Source organism: Callorhinus ursinus, unplaced genomic scaffold (assembly GCF_003265705.2).
Source record: "Callorhinus ursinus isolate GAN/ISIS: 27379988/994484 unplaced genomic scaffold, GSC_fseal_2.0 scaffold17, whole genome shotgun sequence".
NCBI classification, from domain to species: domain Eukaryota; kingdom Metazoa; phylum Chordata; class Mammalia; order Carnivora; family Otariidae; genus Callorhinus; species Callorhinus ursinus.
Window position 1 is genome coordinate 17,568,333 of NW_027397079.1, and position 17,643 is coordinate 17,585,975.

The following is a 17,643-nucleotide window of genomic DNA, read 5'->3' on the forward strand; positions in this document are numbered from 1 at the left end:
TGTTTCGAGGAAAACACTGACAAGATTCTGAAATGTATTTATGAAGAGCATTTTAGGAACCAAAATATAAGTTACATTAACTGGCAACACTACTGTTTTAAGTTAAACCTAATGGAAGAAAGAATTCTATTCTTTTGGTTTAATAAGCAAAGCTATGCTCACAGACTCCGTCACTAAGTAATGAGTAATAAACACAGGTGAACTCTGATCCGACACGTAACATGCTTGAAATCAGAAATGAATGGAGTCAACTCATGGCCATCTTTAGTTTGGAAAAAGACTGCAATATATTATGAACTATATTACTCTGGGTTTAGAAATAAATGATAATGAGTTATTTCTTTCCAGCAAATATTTGAAATGGTTAAACACATTACATTTTTAAGGGAAAAAAAAAAAAGTCAAACTTACTAATTCTGAGCTGCAAAAATTTCCACCAACAACTATTTTATTACTGAATATTGACCATTTTCTCTACTGGTATGTGTTAACATGGCAAAGCTGGTTATTAACGCAGTTTACCTAGGGAAATCAGATTAACATAACTGGCATCAAAGATCCCACTGTCAGACTTTCTTCATTAGAAATATAATCAAACTTACTAGCAATTTCTTAACTGTGCTCTCAGTCAGTACGCTCTGATCCAAATGGGAGCTGGGGCCGCAGGGGAGTTGGGGGAAGAGACAAATAAAACCTTGTAATAGCGAAGGAGCTACCGGAGCTGAACATTTCCGACTACCGCATCGCCACCCCGGGGTGCAGGAGTAGGAGTGTGGGTCGGGGGCTGTGCTTAAGAAAGCTGCTGCAAGCATTTTTTTTTTTTTTTTTTTTAAACCCCACACCACCTCTAGAACATTTACTGTTGTGAAAACAAAAACAAAAACAAAAAAAACCCTAATGAGAAAAGATCTTCAGTATACTTTCTTCCCTATATCTGACAAGCTGCTGCAATTCAAATGCCTATCCCATCAGGAATGTCTGAAATCTTTTCCCCCGCAGATGTTCATGCAGGTTGTACAAGGGGCTGTGGGCTGTGTACCGGTGGTCCCGAGTGGGACGTGACCACAGTCTGAGCCTCCACGAGGGCACCGGGCACATCCGCGACATTCCACACACCACACCATGCCCACAGCGAGGCGTTTCAAAACTCTTTACTCACCATTGTCGTCGCACGACTCGGACTGGAAAGAGCTGAGGGACTGCACCTCCGACAGGCTTTCCCGGGCACTGTATGGGTGGGAAGGCTTTTCCTCCAGGGGTTTCTTGGAGAGACAGGGATCGAGGTCCACTACCTTAGCTGAAAGGAAGAGATGACAACGGTCAGCCCCGTGAGGGTAAGGCCTCTGGGTGGTTCACTGCTGTGTTCTCACACAGAGCAAGCAGCACCCAAATACTGCCTGAGCCTGACCAACTATGGGAACAATTGAAAGAAAAAGGAGAAGCATCTGAAAAACAAACCAAAAACCTACAAAGCTGCAAGCATTCTTGCAGATTCACAGAACAGAACAATTCTCAATAACCCCGCTCGTGGAGATCATGAGACAGTATGGGGAATTAAAACTTCCTCTTAAAAAGGTACATACAGCCATTTTTAAAGCATCAAAACATATGTTAGGCCGCTGCTATAAATGCTACCACTTCTATTTTTTTAAAAAATCCATCAAGCCAAATGCCCTTCCTAATTTGTCATAAAAAGCCCCCAAGATCCTAGAGAGCCCATATCCATCCCCAAAATGAAATGATCTCTCCTGAATATTAGTGTGAGCAGGACTAGATTCAGGTCCTTGATTCACGGGACATCACAGCCCCGGCGCTCAGCCAGGGCAGGTTTCTCACATCACACCCAGGGTCTCGGGAGTGTGAGCCTACGTACCACCACCAGGGGCTCCACCACGTGACTAGACCCACCCGAAGCTCTGGCAAAATGTACACGGTCACCGTTCAGCTCGGTGACATTTTATGCAGATGCAAAGGGCCACTCTTACTGTCGTAGTCGAAGTCCCAGCTGGGTTTCTGTATGGAGTCGCTGTCGGAAGGGGAGTTTGAAGGTGGCGGCGGAGGCAAATTTGGGGCCACGCTGCAGACGGCCACGGCTTTCCGGTGTCCGTGCACAGACTCGGGGTTAAAGGTGCTGAACTCCGGATGCTCCGGGATGGCAGATCCTTCAAAGGAATTGCGGTCCAGGTTGTTCCTGGAGTCGCTCGGAATGCTTGGAGTGTAGGAGATAGGACGGACAGGCACCTGGGGGGGTATGTCTGAGTAAACGTTCTTATTGAGCTTTGCATCGAAATATGGTCTTTGCAAGAAAGCGGCGGTGGGGCCCAGGTGCTTGTCTTCGGGTTCAGCCTGGTGTTTCTTCTTCCGACTGATCATCTTGCGGCAGAGGACAAAGACCACCACCAGCAAAAATATCCCCATTACGAAGACGAGAATGCCTATGCCCTCAGCCAGTCCGATGTTCCACGGAGTGGACACGTACTGATTGGGCGAGGCGTCCTCACAGTGTCTGCCCCTGTACTCTCGGCTGCAGTTGCAGTGATAGGAGCCGTGCGTGTTCTCACACAGCGCCCCGTTGCGGCAGGGGCTGGTGGCACACTCGTCAACGTCGCTCTGACACCTGCCAAGAACGAGGACAGACACCTTGCCACACACGTCATGACCGGCCAGGCCCGTGGTTCCCAGAGACCACGGACTGAACCCAAACAAAACACAGGTGACCACCAAAAACACACTACCAACAGTCATGACCACAAAACACCTCTCGAGGAGTAATTAATCACGCGAGTCTATACTGGGGACTTCGGGGAGATAAGCATCATGTCACGCCCTATTTAAAAGCCATTTCTCTAGGATGCCACAGGTGACTAAACCAAACTCACGGGCTAAGCATTCAGTCTGTGTCTGATTCTCGTTGTTCAGAATGTGCATTTGGATAAACCGTAGGCTGGAAACTGTCCTAACAGGCTAAGCTTAGATTTCTAATCTTCCTGTATGGAAAATGACAGCTGCATAAAACATGTGAAAGGTTAGAAAACTGTTTTCCATTTTAAGACATTTCTCCTGCTGAAAACCTCCCACAGCCCCTCACCTGACGGAACATTCCCGGGCCTCTCCACGCCCTCTGCCTTTCCAAACAGGGCCCGTGCAGGTGTGCCCGACACGTCTCAAACCCTCCCTCCTTTAATAAAATCTACAAGGACCTAAGGGTGGGGAACATGAAAGTCTAAAGCAACGTCGCCCAAACAAATAAAGTTCTGTCACATCTGCGAATTGATGTGACACGACAGGGAGGCACAAATACAAATGCTGGAAGAGGCCAGTTACCTTTCTCCCCTAAAACCCGAATCACACTGACAGACAGCACCGTCCAAACTGTCAAAGCACGTCCCACCATTTTTACAGGGCTCATCCTTGCAGTAAGGGCTCAGCTGACACCTGGGGGAGGACACGGAAAGAGGCATCAGCATCACACTCTTACTGCAAAGGTATACGGCACAACAGAGAACAAGTAAACGTAATGCTATGTATAAAAGGGAGGCATTTTAAGGAGTTTCATCCTGAGGGCTCCACCGACCTCTGACCGGTGTATAATCCTCTGCACTGACACAGGAAGTCCCCGTTGTCCACGATGCACGTGCCACCATAAAGACACGGGTTGGAGGAACACGGATTGACGCTCAACTCACAGTAGGTCCCTATGTACGGGGCGCTGCATTTGCAGTAATAACCTACAGGAGCAAAAGGGAACAAAAAAAGTCCAATCATTCAGTAACTCAAAGAATCTATCTCAGTATAATATTGGTTTTGACTTTTAAGAGAAGCCTTCGTTCTCTGAGACCCGTAGAAGTTAGTACGATTCGTATTCCCTCTGGGTACGATGTCGCCGTTATCAACAAGATCTGACTTCCACCGTTGGTATAACCAAACCAAAAGAGCTGAAGAGAGAACTCATAATCAGCGTGACTTAATCATAATTTATGTAAGGTCACTGGGCCAAGCATAGAGAGCAAGGAAAAACAGTCCTTATTTGAGTAGCCATGCCAACTAACAACACTTAACTACTGAACATCCCATTTGCAGCTCCCAAACTTTTAAAGGCTGAGATGATAATGTGAAAGTATTCGGAAGACTATGAACTACCGTCAAGGGAAGGTGATTGTCAAAGGTGTCCAAAGGAACAAAAAGAATGTCAGACTTTTGCTAAGACTTAGACATGGGACAGTGTGGTAGACTTTTTCCAACTGTTTTTGGGGCAGGACTGCACTTCCCTGCTGCCTCTGAAGGTGGGCACGGCTGTGGGAGTTTCTTTGGCCAAAGATGTGATACTCCGAGCTAGAAGCTTTACGAGCCCGTGTGTGGCACCACTTTGCCACCCTCCTGCTGCTCCAGGGATCGTGGTTGCACGTTTCAAGAAAATGCTTTTCTCAGTCTCATCCCTGAGTGAGTCAGCGAGGACGGCGTCCTTGCTGACCTGACTTGGACGTGGAACGTGAACACAGGATACACTTTCACGCAGAGTATTATTTTGGGGATAACCTGGCCTGTTCTTTGCGTGGAGTAGGCACAAACACTTCCCAAAGAAAATAACACAAAGCCAAATCCCTGGAAATCCCAGTGAAGTGCTATTCTGATTTTTGCTCCATTAATTGCACAAAGCTCTCTCCTGATGAGGCACCATGACTGTCCTTTCATAGCTTCTATTACCGGGAGGGGGCCAAAGAGGGCAGGTTTACAAATGCCACAGAGTACTCTACCATGCTGAGGCTTCAGGACATGACTGGCGACACTTCAGGAGGGTTCAAGGCATTCTGGAAAACCAAACCCCACCTGCAGCGACACTAGCAGTCCCTAGGTGCTGAGCCATCAGATCTAAGGGGGCCCTCAAGGAGGACTGAGTGTACAGTTCTGTGGTTGGAAGAAGCGTGTGCCAAACAAACACGCAGCACAAGGAAGAAGAGCACAGAGGTGGCTGTGGTTCACCAGTGGTTCCTGGTGCAGAACGAGGAGGCCCTGCAGCCTGACTGCGGTTAGAATCCTGAGTCCAGCCCTGCTCTGGCTTCCCTCCATTCCAACACTGCCTGCAGGATCTGACACCATCGTGCGAGTGGGAAGGGAAAACAAAGACTTGAGGAACCTGCCAAGGGTCTCCACGCGTTAACACTCTGAAGATGACTAGCATGACGAGGCCTACCTCCAGCAGATGAGGGGTGGCAGATGCCTCCGTTCTGGCAAGGGCTGCTCGAGCAGTCTTCGGTAGCTGTTAGGAAGCACCCAGGAGAGACATCCACCCATTCTTCAATGTGCGCGTGGCTTCTCGGCTTGTTATTCAGAGGGAGCTCCTGCCCATTCAAGTAAATGGAGTCCATACAGCCCCTGAAACCGTTCCCGACTTGGGGGCTTCTCCCGTGCCTGGTGCCTTGCTGACGGATATGGCCACCGAAAAACACATGGTTATCCAGGTTTAGGGTTTTCAGGGTCCCGGGGGCTGTGCCTGATGCAGTGTGAACTTGGTCTAGAACCAACCTAGCATAGTTTCCATTCACTTCTAGAGACACGGCATGCCACAGCCCATCATTGACTTGAATGCTCTGCACAGACACGATGCCAGGACCACTCCCACAGTCAAACTTGTACTGCAGCCTTCCGTTATGAATCTGTGATAAAGACAATTACCGTCCACGTTACTCTCGCAGGATCATCAACGAGGAACTCTGATCAAACATCCAAAGGAGAGGTACGTTTAGCGGCTGAAGGGAAACTGAGTGAGACTGCATTTAAGCGCTGCAGAACACGCGCTCGTCTCATCACTGCACAAAGAGTAAAAATGAACCTAACACAAGTTGAAGTGCCAACTGCACCTCCAAAAAGCATCATGGAAATCACCCACAATTAACTGACCGTTAACTGAATAACAACCAAAAATAGCATCAGTTAAAATCAAAAGTGGATCACGCATTTAAAAAAAAAAAAGATAATCACTTATAAGCACTTGTGAATACTCACTATAAACTCTCTATATAACATTAATAAGATGTAATACCACTTGGAGTTTGAATGTTAACTGTCACATGACCGAAAAAAGTTGTGAGACACAGAAGTCCATTTCTACACTACTGCAGAGCAAAAACAGCTTCTTAACCTAAGAGTCTAAAACTCATAGAGTTATCAAGGAACTATTTAAGTGTGGAATAAAATCATTTCCCTTAATTTTTTTTTTAAATGGACAATGTGAACATGAAATGGAATTTCGTGTTTTTAAAGTCTTCAGGTACAAAAACGTACCTCCAAGATGCTGTAGTCAGTCCCACGTGCGTACATCACAACCGCATGAGCTGAGTATGTTCTGAGCCTCATGGTCAGTTTCATCTCCAATTTGTTTTCATTTTCCATTAGACGGTATTTCACAAAGCTGTTTCCAGTAAATGTTACAGATGAACTCCCTGTGAATCACAAAGAGGAAAACATAAATCAGAACCAAGCTGAAGCGTATTTGTAAAAGTGAGATTTCCCCTAACACTGATCCAAGTTTTTATTTAACATTACAACGTTATAAAATTCAGTTCAATGGAAAATGTCTATTTACTTTAATAAAAACCATAGCATAACTGGATTTCCTTTTGGAAGAGAACTGGACTACTGTATCAGAGAGAAATGAATTCTAAAACAATGAAAGATCTAAATATAAAAAGGTTCAATATAAAATTATTAGAAGACAATTGAGGAAAATATTTACACAGCCTCAGGTGGTTTGGGGAACCTTTTCAAGCGAAATATAATCCCCAGTTTCCAAAAATGGTGGAAATAATTAGGTAAAATTACACAGAACTGACAAAAATTAAATTTCAAAATGACAAGAGATACTGTAAACAAATCAAAACACCAGTAACAGACAGTGGGATGGAGATAACATTCATGCTCACAGCACACAGAATGTTCTACACACTAAAAACAAGAAACAGACAAATAACCCCAATAAGCAAGCAAAGAATATGACCAGGTCAGTCCAAGAGAGGAAATGCTAGTAGGAATAAACAAAACTTTCACAAGAAGCTGGAGCAATGCAAACTAAAATAACTAGGTATCATTTCATGCCCACTGGATGGGGGAATTTGTTTTTTAATTGAAAACCATATATTGGTAAGAGAATGGGGAGTGAGATGGTCACACATGACTACAAGAAAGGAATTGGTGTAACTTTCTGGGAAACTAATGGTACATTTAAAAATGAAAAATGTAGTTAATCTTTTTTTTTTTTTTTTAAGATTTTATTTATTTGACAGAGACACAGAGAGAAAGGGAACACAAGCAGGGGGAGCAGGAGAGGGAGAAGCAGGCTTCCCGCCGAGCAGGGAGCCCGATGCGGGGCTCGATCCCAGGACCCTGGGATCATGACCCGAGCCGAAGGCAGACGCCTAATGACTGAGCCACCCAGGAGCCCCAAAAATGTAGTTAATCTTTGACGTAGTAAATCCTAGTTTTAGAAAGCACCAATAAATAAAGCCATATGTATAAAAGTACTTTTTAAAAAATTAAAAGTATAATTAGCAAGGCTGTATTAGTTTAGGACTACCACAGAATGACTCAGCCATTCTGTCCACTCCTCAGCACCTCACCATGATTAAGTGTAGAAAAGGATTCATTTTTAACACATGAAAACATCTTTACAACCTCAACCTCTATGAATATGGACAAAGTTGGAAAACCATGGTATAACCCCTGGAAAGCATTAGTTTACGGCCACGGACTCAGGAAGATGCCCACGACATGCGCTAAGCCACGGAAAAGCAAGCAGTGGACTCTGTGAGATGTGGTAACTTTTTAGTTTTTCTTTTTTTCTTTTGGTAAAGATAATGTGGGAAAAATCACTCTGAATGTGTACATATGGGAGTGTCTGTTGACCACGATTACAGAGAAGGAAGAGCACCACTGGTAACTCAGGGGCGGGCTGTCATACGAAGAGGAAGGAAAGGTGACTAGCGCTCTCGATCCATGCGTACGCCAGACTTGCTACTCTGAATGCACTTTACGACGTCTGTCGACCCCAATAAAGAAAACGATGGCAAGAAACACTGGAAGTGACTTTTAAAAACAGGAGCGTGCTTCATCACTGAACTCTTACCTGGGCACTGACCAAACCTGCCCCCCGGGCAGACGCAGGTGTATCTGTCGTCTCTGGGATCGGGGACGCACTCAGATCCCTCAGGGCATGGACTGTCTTCACATCCGTGATGGACAAGTGGGCATCTTCCCTCTTTGTTTAAAAAACAGAGGGGAGGGGGGGAAAGCTAATTAACAGGAACTTCAAGAAAATGATCGTTACTGCGTAGCCGTCAAAGGCTTCCCGTGAAATGATCTGTACCCCTGCTTTCATCTACTTGTGTTACCTTTGCAGAGACACACGGCTGCTCTGTGGTGGTGCGGAGTCACAAAACTCAGTCGGGCCGTGCTATGCGTTGACATAACGTTTTCATCCACGGTCACCTTCTCGTCACAGAATTTCCATGGGCAATCCAGTCCTGCACAGAGCTTCTGGAATACATCCAGTATCCTAACACCAATGATTTCCTCAATATCGGTCACGGAAGAATTAATCTTGTGCAGAAGTTGTTTGGTTGAAACCGGGGCACTACCTGATTTCTCTATGAAAAGCAAGACATCCAGATGTGGATGAGGTTCAGAGGGCTGCAGACTGACAATCTGTATGTCGTTCCTTCTCACACCCAAGACGTTCCGTAAAGCCCGCTGAAAGTTGCGCCAGTAGTCACCAACGAATTCTTCCGGGGTGAGATTGGCGAAGCGGATAGCAATGGTGTGGTTCAGCATCTCCTGTGTTATCTGTCGGATGTGCACTGTGATGTCCGCCACTGTCGTAAATTTCCCATCGGTGACGCTGACGTTAAGAAGGTACTGCCCTACATCTAGCTTTTTGTGGGCTATCAGCTTACCCCCGGTGCTGGAAACAGAGAAAAGCTTGTCCATTTGCGGATCCAGACTGTAGCTTAACGTGTCATACACGTCTTGGTCCGTTGCGTGAATCTTCCCAATGACGCCGCCTGAGTATTCCTCTCCAAAAGCAGTAATGAAAATCTCTAGTGGTAGGATTGCAGGCGGATAAATGCTCTCCTCAATGACCCTGATGTCAATGTATGTCAAAGATGACAAGGGAGGCTTTCCGTTATCTGCCACCTGTGAGAAAATTAACAAAACAAAAACACCTTTGTCGCCTTTGTCAGTGTTTACTTCTTACTAAAAATATATTTACATTGTTCATGTTTTAAAAAATTACCAATTACTTATTTCTCCATAAGAAGCCTACAAGAAAAAGGGTAAATACTTCTTCACGGCCCTTTCGCTAACTCAGAAGGAAGCTTAGCTCCGTCAATGTCCATGATGAAGTAACCAAATGAATAAATAAGACCCCCTCAACGTGCCCTGGGATAAAAACAAAGGTATGGCCAAAAAAAAAAAAAAAAAAGACCAAAATTCTATTCGTTTTGTTTTATCATGAAACGTAAGCTATTTACATACAAGGAGACAGCCCCCAAAGGATCTCTCCCCTAGGAATCCACAACAAAATCATAAAGACTTTCATACCTTAACATGCAGTAGGTAATGATCGTTCACCTTCCTCTTTATGGCAGCTGATGTCAGGAGAACCCCTTGCTGGTTCACTTCGAAGGCCCCGTGGTCATTCCCACTCACAACAGTAAAGAAGAAGGGCGGGCCGTTATGCGAGGAGTCCTTGTCAGTCACAACCAGCTGCAGTACGCTGAAACCCACCGGCTTGTTTTCCTGCAGGGTACAAGAACCAAAAACCCCTCGACTTTCAACAAAACCAAATCTACACGGTGGGAGACACAGGCAGGTTTTCTGTAACGTGATGTATACAGAAAACAAAGCCTTGCTGCGTCCCACCGGACAGGAGGAGAGAGAAGAGGGGTGAGGGTGGGGGCAGTGATGGGGAGGAGAAAGGGGCGAAGGAAAGGTGGGAGCCTGGGGAGGGCACACGTGAGAAGAAAGGATGCATGGGGAGCAGAAGTGCAAGAGGGATGGGGTGTGGGGGAGGAGGAGGAGAGAAACGTGCGTGAGATTCTCGGAGGCTGCTCAAATACGGGACAGCAGAAAATCAGATGAAGGATCAAGCTAGTGAGAATGTCTTAAAAAGCAAAGCACAAAAAGGAGAGAGAAAAGCTTGGCTGGATCTTGAAAGCGCTCATTTTTTTAGTATTGACGGACTCGTTTTACTCTTCCCGTTTTTCTAAAAAGTGGTCTTTGGAAAAGATATTTCAAACGAACGACAGACCAATAGAAGAGCTCATTTCAAAGGTATGTGCTCGATGAACCCCTGAGCACCCCCGAGATTACCTGGATAATGACACTGTAGTTTCCCTTGGAGAAGACCGGAGCATTGTCATTGACATCCGACACGTCAATGTTCACGGTGGTTGTGTTGACCCTGGGCGGACTGCCACTATCAGACGCCTGAACTGTGAGTGTGTAACCTGAAATCTTTTCAGACACAAAACAAAGAGAACACATGTCCACTTCACAAGGCCCAAACGCAGGGTTTCATCGGAAGGGGACTGACAGCCTGGAAGGGCAGACATGAGTACCCGTCCTCACTTGCCGTCTCGTCTGTGGGCAATTCCCCAATCTACAAACAAGCACACTGCAAATATCTACACAACGGAACGTATGCGCGCAACAGGGAAAGTTACCAATGGTGGTTAGCTCCTCTGATGCCTCTCTAGACATACTCATTCCATCTTTAAAAACCTGCAGATTAACAGAAATTAAGACAGAGAAGTAACACAAACAATGAGAAAAATGTTAACAGGGCTCAAAAGCTGTTGCTTTTGTAAGTAACAGGGATGGCAGCTTTCTCTAAGGCCCAAGTGGGACTGTCAGCCCGAAGCCAGAGGAAGTGGTCTTCCAGCTCCAAGGGCTCACTCATCTTCAACACCTCAGGACGTGCCAGATCACCCTCCCCCATCACTCTTACCCTCAGATTACAGTCCCCTGTCCAAATCCCCGAGGAGGAGTTCTTTGTGACCTCCTACAAAGGAAACTGCGTCAAGTGAGGTGGGTTCTGTTTGAGGGCAGTCCCCTGTGACGCTTTCTCCTCAACAAAGAGAGGTGGAAGACGCCAGAAAGCGAGCCAAACGCCAGAGTATGTTCCACAGAATATGAGCCCTGCAAGATGCTCCAACGGAAAAGGGCAAATGGCCCGGGACACACTGCACGCCATCACACTGGACGTCAGTGCATTAAGGGAGCTGAAAGCACGTCAGTCACCAGCACTCAGTTTTGTTAGGCCGGCAGCATGGCGACCTTCGGCCTAACAGTCGTGCTTCCTAAGCTCTTGCAAAGTCCCTGCTCAGAAGTGACAGGACGCAAAAGGAATGAAAGAATTGAGACTTGAATGAGGTAGCTCATCACTCTCTTCCCAAATTCCTCTCCTCTTAGCTTTACCTGCTAAGTGTTCTGAAACTATACTCCATTATCACCGATGTCCTTTGAATTCACTTCTGGACTTGGTGACCTCTCCAGGCAGCTCCCTGAGTCTGAGTGGACAGACAGAGGGACGGAGGGACGGGGGTGCAGCCCGGCTTTCCTCTCTCCGGTTGCTCACGTTTGTCTCACTCCCTCCGACTGCCTCTGTCATCATCTCCAGAGAGAGGCCTGTGCCATATCTGTATTTCCAGCTTTCAAGTCTCTTAAGTTTGAGTAAAATCTCTAAATACTGGCTGAAAATTTTTCCTTCATGTGCCACTCTCTAAAACTCGACACATCAGACCCCACAGGCCACCACCTCTCCCAGGGCAAAGTCGACGGCCTCCCGACGCCCCAGCTCTCTAGGAGGGCGGTCCCCAGCCACGGCCAGGTGGGAGAGAACCGACATCTCGGACGCCACCGCTTCCTATGCGGGGCTGTATTGGAGCTTTGCGGACCCGGACTTCTCCTTCACCAAGTCTCTGCATTTGTCTTCTCGCTCGCTTGCTCGTCATGGCACCTCCCAACTGGGCTCTTGTTGCCTCACGGTACGGTAACTGGCGCTGGTGAACACTGCTCACTCCCACTGCGACACTCACCTTCACACCGGTCTCCCCGGAGAGTTACACCCAGGCTCCCAGCTGCTTGCTAACTCCCTTGCCACCTGCAGCATCCAGCCTGAGCCTCTGATCCGTTCCTCGCACACCTTTCTACCGTGTCCCTCACTTCTTGGTAGGATTCCTCTACTCAATACAACCCAAGATAATCACCTAAATATATACCACATCCTCCTTGCCCCATGCCTCTGTTCACGCAGTTCCTCACGGGGACTCCCCTTCTCTCAACGACTATAGTTTTCTGAGTCTCTGCCATTATTGAAAACCCAGCGACTAGCTCCATGAAGTGCCTCCAAACACTGGAGCCAAGAATAGTTTCTTCCTGAAGATAAACTTTTTTATCCAAACTTCTATCAGTATGAAATACATCTCTTATATTCTTGAGATTTTCCTACTGGAATTGCTTTTCCAAGTGTTTGTACCTCGCTTGTCAGTGCCTGAACAAGGCTGGTTCTACCCTTCTTGTACATCCCATCATGTGACAGATGTGAGCACAAGGAACCTCTATGTACTGATTTGGTAATTTGTAAACAATTTAAGCCAAACTTTTGCACGTACTGTTTCCCGGTCTAGAAGCTTGGTCACTTTCACTTCTCCCCTGGTAGGGTCAATTGTAAATGGACTTCCTTGGTTACCATCTGTAATTGAATAGCGAATGTGGCTGTTTGAAGGTCCATCGGCATCATCGGCCATAACCTAGAAAACATCACATCCCTGCTTAGGAAACAGCTAAGGAAGGCGTGGGAGTCTACTAAGCCAATTTCTGATATCAATAGCTAGCTGTTGTAAGGCAGTAATTTATAATAGAGCCAGTAACTGACTGGGATAACAAAAGACATTTCCACATCTTCCAATTATTTTCAAATAAGACCACGACAAAAACTGGATGGATCCTCCGGAAATTTCCTGCAAAGATCGAGAAGAAGAATACGGCAGGGGAGAAAATACACACCGTGATGACAGACTGCTCGAGAGGGGCATCCTCACTGACCACTGCCGTGTAGGTGTCTTGGCTGAACACAGGGGAATTGTCGTTGATGTCGGTTACATTAATGTTCACAGTTGCAACATCACTTAATGAAGGCGAGCCTCCGTCAGTGGCCTCAACAGTCAGGTAATATTCATGAGAGCTTTCATAATCCAGATTCTCAAGGATAAATATGGCCCCTGGATGGAAAAGCAAAATGACTTCTAGGACTTTTAAATGCTACCACTTTCTCCAACTGTGACGGGAACACACTTCCAAACAAACCATTTCTGCCTCAAAAGTCTGCTTATCATTTATGTAGGCTTTCTAATATCTTAATTCAGCAATTACAAATTATGAGTTTGCCCATCCCCGGATGCTCATTTATTTCTCTGTGGTATTTAAGTTGCTTCCCCAGTCAACACAACCCACATCCCACTGTAAAAATGATTATATTTCTCCTCTCTTCCAAACCACAGTTTACTATAGGCATCCCTCTAATAATGTAGAAAGGAAACAGAAGAATTCTACTCTTGGGCTTTTATTTCCCTTTCCCTTCTCTCATTGTTTTTCTTTTAGAGAAATGTGTATCTTTTTAATATCTCCAGAATAACTATTTACATCTTGTCACTAAAAAAGAATCCCTTTTTAACAATTCCTTTAACACCCTTCTTTATAGTCCATCCTATAAAAAAGCCCTAAAAATAATAATTCTATGATATGCATTAAAAATAGGTTTTAAAATAGCATCACCACACACCTACTCGTCATCTGAAATAGTCACACGCAATTAAATACGGTTTGAATGGAGTGATTTTTTGCAAGGTTCGAAGACTTACCGCCGTTTTAGACCACAGGTGAACAACACAACAAAAGTGTTTACGCAAGTGCCAATAGCTCCTACGACTCTTGACCTTGTCGATAGTCATTCAGTTTGATTCAGAGTACTTCGGCTATTCTATGTAACTAGCATAATGAAGACGCCAATTTTAATGAATTATCAGATGCCCCCTATCGAACCTAAGATCAAAGGGGCCGAAACCACTGTTTCACGTAAGAAGCTACTTTCACATGGGTTCAATATGGGAGCGAGCAAGGGGCCCTTCCACGAGATTCTCTTCCTCCTCTTCCATCATCTACTCTTTATCTCGACTAACTTACTACATCTGACATCTTGACTGAATTACCAGAGTGTGATTCTTTAATTTTCCACTCAAAAGTTCTAAACCACTAGGAATCCCACTTAAAGTGACAACACAAAGAAAAGTCGAGTTTTATCTTTTCAGAGTAGCTGCTGCCGATTTCTGCTCTGTCTCTCTGCATCAGGTGACGTGCTGGTGAGCTAGCCGTGGGGGCAGAGCAAAGGGCTTCCTCTCATTCACAGGGTAGGTTACCTGTTTTAGAATCGATACTGAATTTTCCATGTTCATTCCCACTTATTATCGAGTAGGTGATTTCCGCATTTGCTTCAACATCCCGACTGGCTGCATACACTTGAAGGACTTCTGTTCCGATGAGAACGTCCTCAGCCACGGCAGCGCCATACTCACGGTACTCAAACACGGGAGGGTTGTCATTTATGTCCAAAACGGACACAACAACAGTGCCCGTCGCGGTCAACCTCCTTGGCAGACCCTGATCTACAGCTTTCAAAGTGAGGGTGTACACAGCCTGCTGTTCTCGATCCAAGGGCTTCTCTAACTGAATGATTCCGGAGAATTCATTAATGGAGAACTGCCCGTCAGCAGAGTTAATCAGTGAGTAGGAGATCTTCCGATTCAGTCCTGGTGACACATGACCATACATCAGATTGTTTTATTTCGAGACATTTAAACAAAACTCTTTTTTTGGGGAAAACATGTAGCATATTTTAAAAGGGAAAGTGCTAACACGCATTACTTAGACATTCTTATGACTATCATCTTTAAAAAGCAAACATTTTCGTTAACAATTTACTAACTTAAATATGACTTCATTGTTATCTGGCTTTTTAAGACTACGCGAATGTACGCTAGAATACCCAGCAGCACTTTTATAATGAAGTCTATTATTTAGCCTGTGTCAAAGATCCGAAAAGTAACATTTTTGTTATTGCTCTAATTCTTCACTACTATTATGACTTAAGAAATTATTTTTATTCTCTGCTACGGAAATGTTATAAATATGTATCCTAGAGGATTATACTCTCCATAAAAATTGTGAAAGGTCTGTAAAACTATACCAATGTAACATTTGCTTCTGCTCTGTTTCCACATTAAAATCTCCATCACTGATGGTTTATTCACAAAAATAACTCTTCACTTAATTAATTCAAATGGGTATGAAGATCAGTTAATACAGTCGCTAACCATAATTTTAGGGACACCACAGATGTCTTACGATATTAAGTACATGGGGCACAATTTGGGGACTTCAAATATTCATTAAAAATGAATTCACTATTCTAAAAATTTCATTCCACTCCTAAGGCTGAGGAATTAAATAATACGAGTTATTTGATATGCCTAAGGTAAGAGAAGTTAGAGAGACTGAATTTGAGATGTGTTTTGGACAGAGGTTCCTGCAATCTTCGAGCACGGCTTAAAGGCAAAAAACATCACCAAGACAGTACCTGAGTCCGCGTCTGTGGCCTGCACCCTGGTCAGCAGCGTCCCAGGCTCTGTGTTCTCAAACACGGTGATGGTGTGCGGGTCGGCGGAGAACTCAGGGGCGTTATCATTCACATCTTCTAATGTGAGCACAAGATTAGCTTGACAAAATCTGCCCCCTCCATCTGTGGCCTTGACCAGAAGGTTATAAACTGCTTGCTCCTCACGATCAAGAGGGGCCAGTGTTTTCAGTTCACCTAAAAACAAACAAAAATAAATGGATTCACTTGAAATGTAAGATGAGAACTCCAAGTGCACATCTTATTTCTTCCCCTTTTCTCTTACGATGACAGAACTGGGGGGGCTCGATGGTATCAGTGACAGGAGACCCCAGTGAGATCCAGATTTCCAGACCCTGTTGGCGGCTGGCTCCTCAAGTCATAAAGATTTCAAGGCTAGGGCCTCTCAGATTATATATAATGTCACAAAGGGGGGGGGGGAAGGCACTTCCTAATTTACCAAATTTAAATATTTTTAAACTGGCTCATAGCTTCATATGTTTACAATTAGTTCTGGGGGGGCTGCCAGAAAACTGTAATTTTAACAAAATACAAATTATAAGAGGGAAAACAGTCTTAAAGATTTACTTACAAATAGAATACTATTAATTATTTTAAGGAGTATGCTAAATTATTAGTTTATGCCCACAGACTCAAGAAAACAAACTATATACAAAATGGATGAAGCAGAAAGTTTGAGATATACTTAAATTTCAGAACTATTTTTAAAACAGAGAAGTTGATATTAATCTAAATTTTAAATCCTTGGTTCAAGTAGGTGATTTTTTTTTTTTAATCTCACCCCAAATTTTACACAGCAAATTGCTGTGATTTCTAAAAGATGCTGATTTTGTAGTATCTGAGTAAATTTTATAGGAACAGAACGTAATTTCAAATTTTACATGGGACCTAAAACCACCCACATACGTGAGATGACTTTATTGGAACATAGTTAATTTTGCCCCAAGCCCCATCTTTACCTGTGTCTGGATTTAGTTTGAATTTCTCTGCACCTGGACCAAACAATGTGTAAGTGATTTCGGCATTGGAGCGGATGTCCGCATCTGTGGCAGACACCTGCATGATCAGCTTCCCGGGAAAGGCATCTTCTGGAATCGTGTCTGAGTATAAAGTCTACAAAGATTTTAAGCAATGTCGTGAACACAAAACATGAAGGGTTAACATGACTGCCAAGGGAATAATGGAAAAAATAAAGACGTTTAACTTGAGTCACAGAAAATATGGGAAATGACGGAATTTAAAACCCAAGGAGTTTGAAAACTATTTTTCTTATAACACACATTGAAAACAAAACGGGAGTCAGGTAACAGGTAACAACTCCTCCGTGTCACTGAAAGAGTTTAACCTGGCATTTACCTACAGAATTCTCAATACCTGACGTCCTTGAGTTGGGTTCATGTTTAAGTTCTTGTAAGAAAATATAAGTAGTATTCCGTATTTATCCAAAAACTGGAGAGTAAATGACTGTCTCCTTTTCAATACAGGAAATTTATTCTTTGCAATCCTTCCCAACACATGACCAGATATAACTGCAGTTGAGACATCAGTGACCTCCATGTCACGGGAGAAAACAAAGACCCCCCAAGGCCCCCGGGGTGGGGGTGGGGGGCTCCTGTGCTAGCCTCCACCACCCCCCTCCCGCCCCAGCTCACCGAACGCAAACATAATGAACAGTTAGTTCCAGTTCTAACTCATTAGAAACTCCTGCCATAACCCAAAACATAAGACAAACAGGCTGAGATTTTGTTGACTTTTTTTTCTTAATGTGAGCTCAGTGTTAGGTAAATGACATTTTATGGCTCATGAAACAGGGTATATTTTGCAATACTGCTGATTTCAAATGACCTAATGTCCTAATTTTGTTATTCCCTAAGATCACAAGGCATCGTATCCAAGTA

General features: G+C 44.6%; 1 protein-coding gene across 3 annotated transcripts in view; it reads right to left on the minus strand.

The window, feature by feature from the left end:
• Positions 1–17,643, minus strand: part of FAT1 (FAT atypical cadherin 1) — a 125,361-nt gene that overhangs the window by 6,196 nt on the left and 101,522 nt on the right. For all 3 annotated transcript variants that reach the window (XM_025886264.2, XM_073902339.1, XM_073902340.1), the window contains exons 12-26: positions 16,705–16,858; positions 15,689–15,922; positions 14,472–14,861; positions 13,063–13,277; positions 12,669–12,806; positions 10,366–10,509; positions 9,595–9,792; positions 8,385–9,186; positions 8,120–8,251; positions 6,283–6,440; positions 5,192–5,654; positions 3,575–3,728; positions 3,325–3,435; positions 1,986–2,617; positions 1,160–1,297 (exon numbers count right to left, since the gene is read on the minus strand). In XM_025886264.2, the coding sequence (XP_025742049.2) occupies positions 1,160–1,297; positions 1,986–2,617; positions 3,325–3,435; positions 3,575–3,728; positions 5,192–5,654; positions 6,283–6,440; positions 8,120–8,251; positions 8,385–9,186; positions 9,595–9,792; positions 10,366–10,509; positions 12,669–12,806; positions 13,063–13,277; positions 14,472–14,861; positions 15,689–15,922; positions 16,705–16,858 (4,063 nt within the window). The remainder of the gene's footprint in view (positions 1–1,159; positions 1,298–1,985; positions 2,618–3,324; positions 3,436–3,574; positions 3,729–5,191; positions 5,655–6,282; positions 6,441–8,119; positions 8,252–8,384; positions 9,187–9,594; positions 9,793–10,365; positions 10,510–12,668; positions 12,807–13,062; positions 13,278–14,471; positions 14,862–15,688; positions 15,923–16,704; positions 16,859–17,643) is intronic.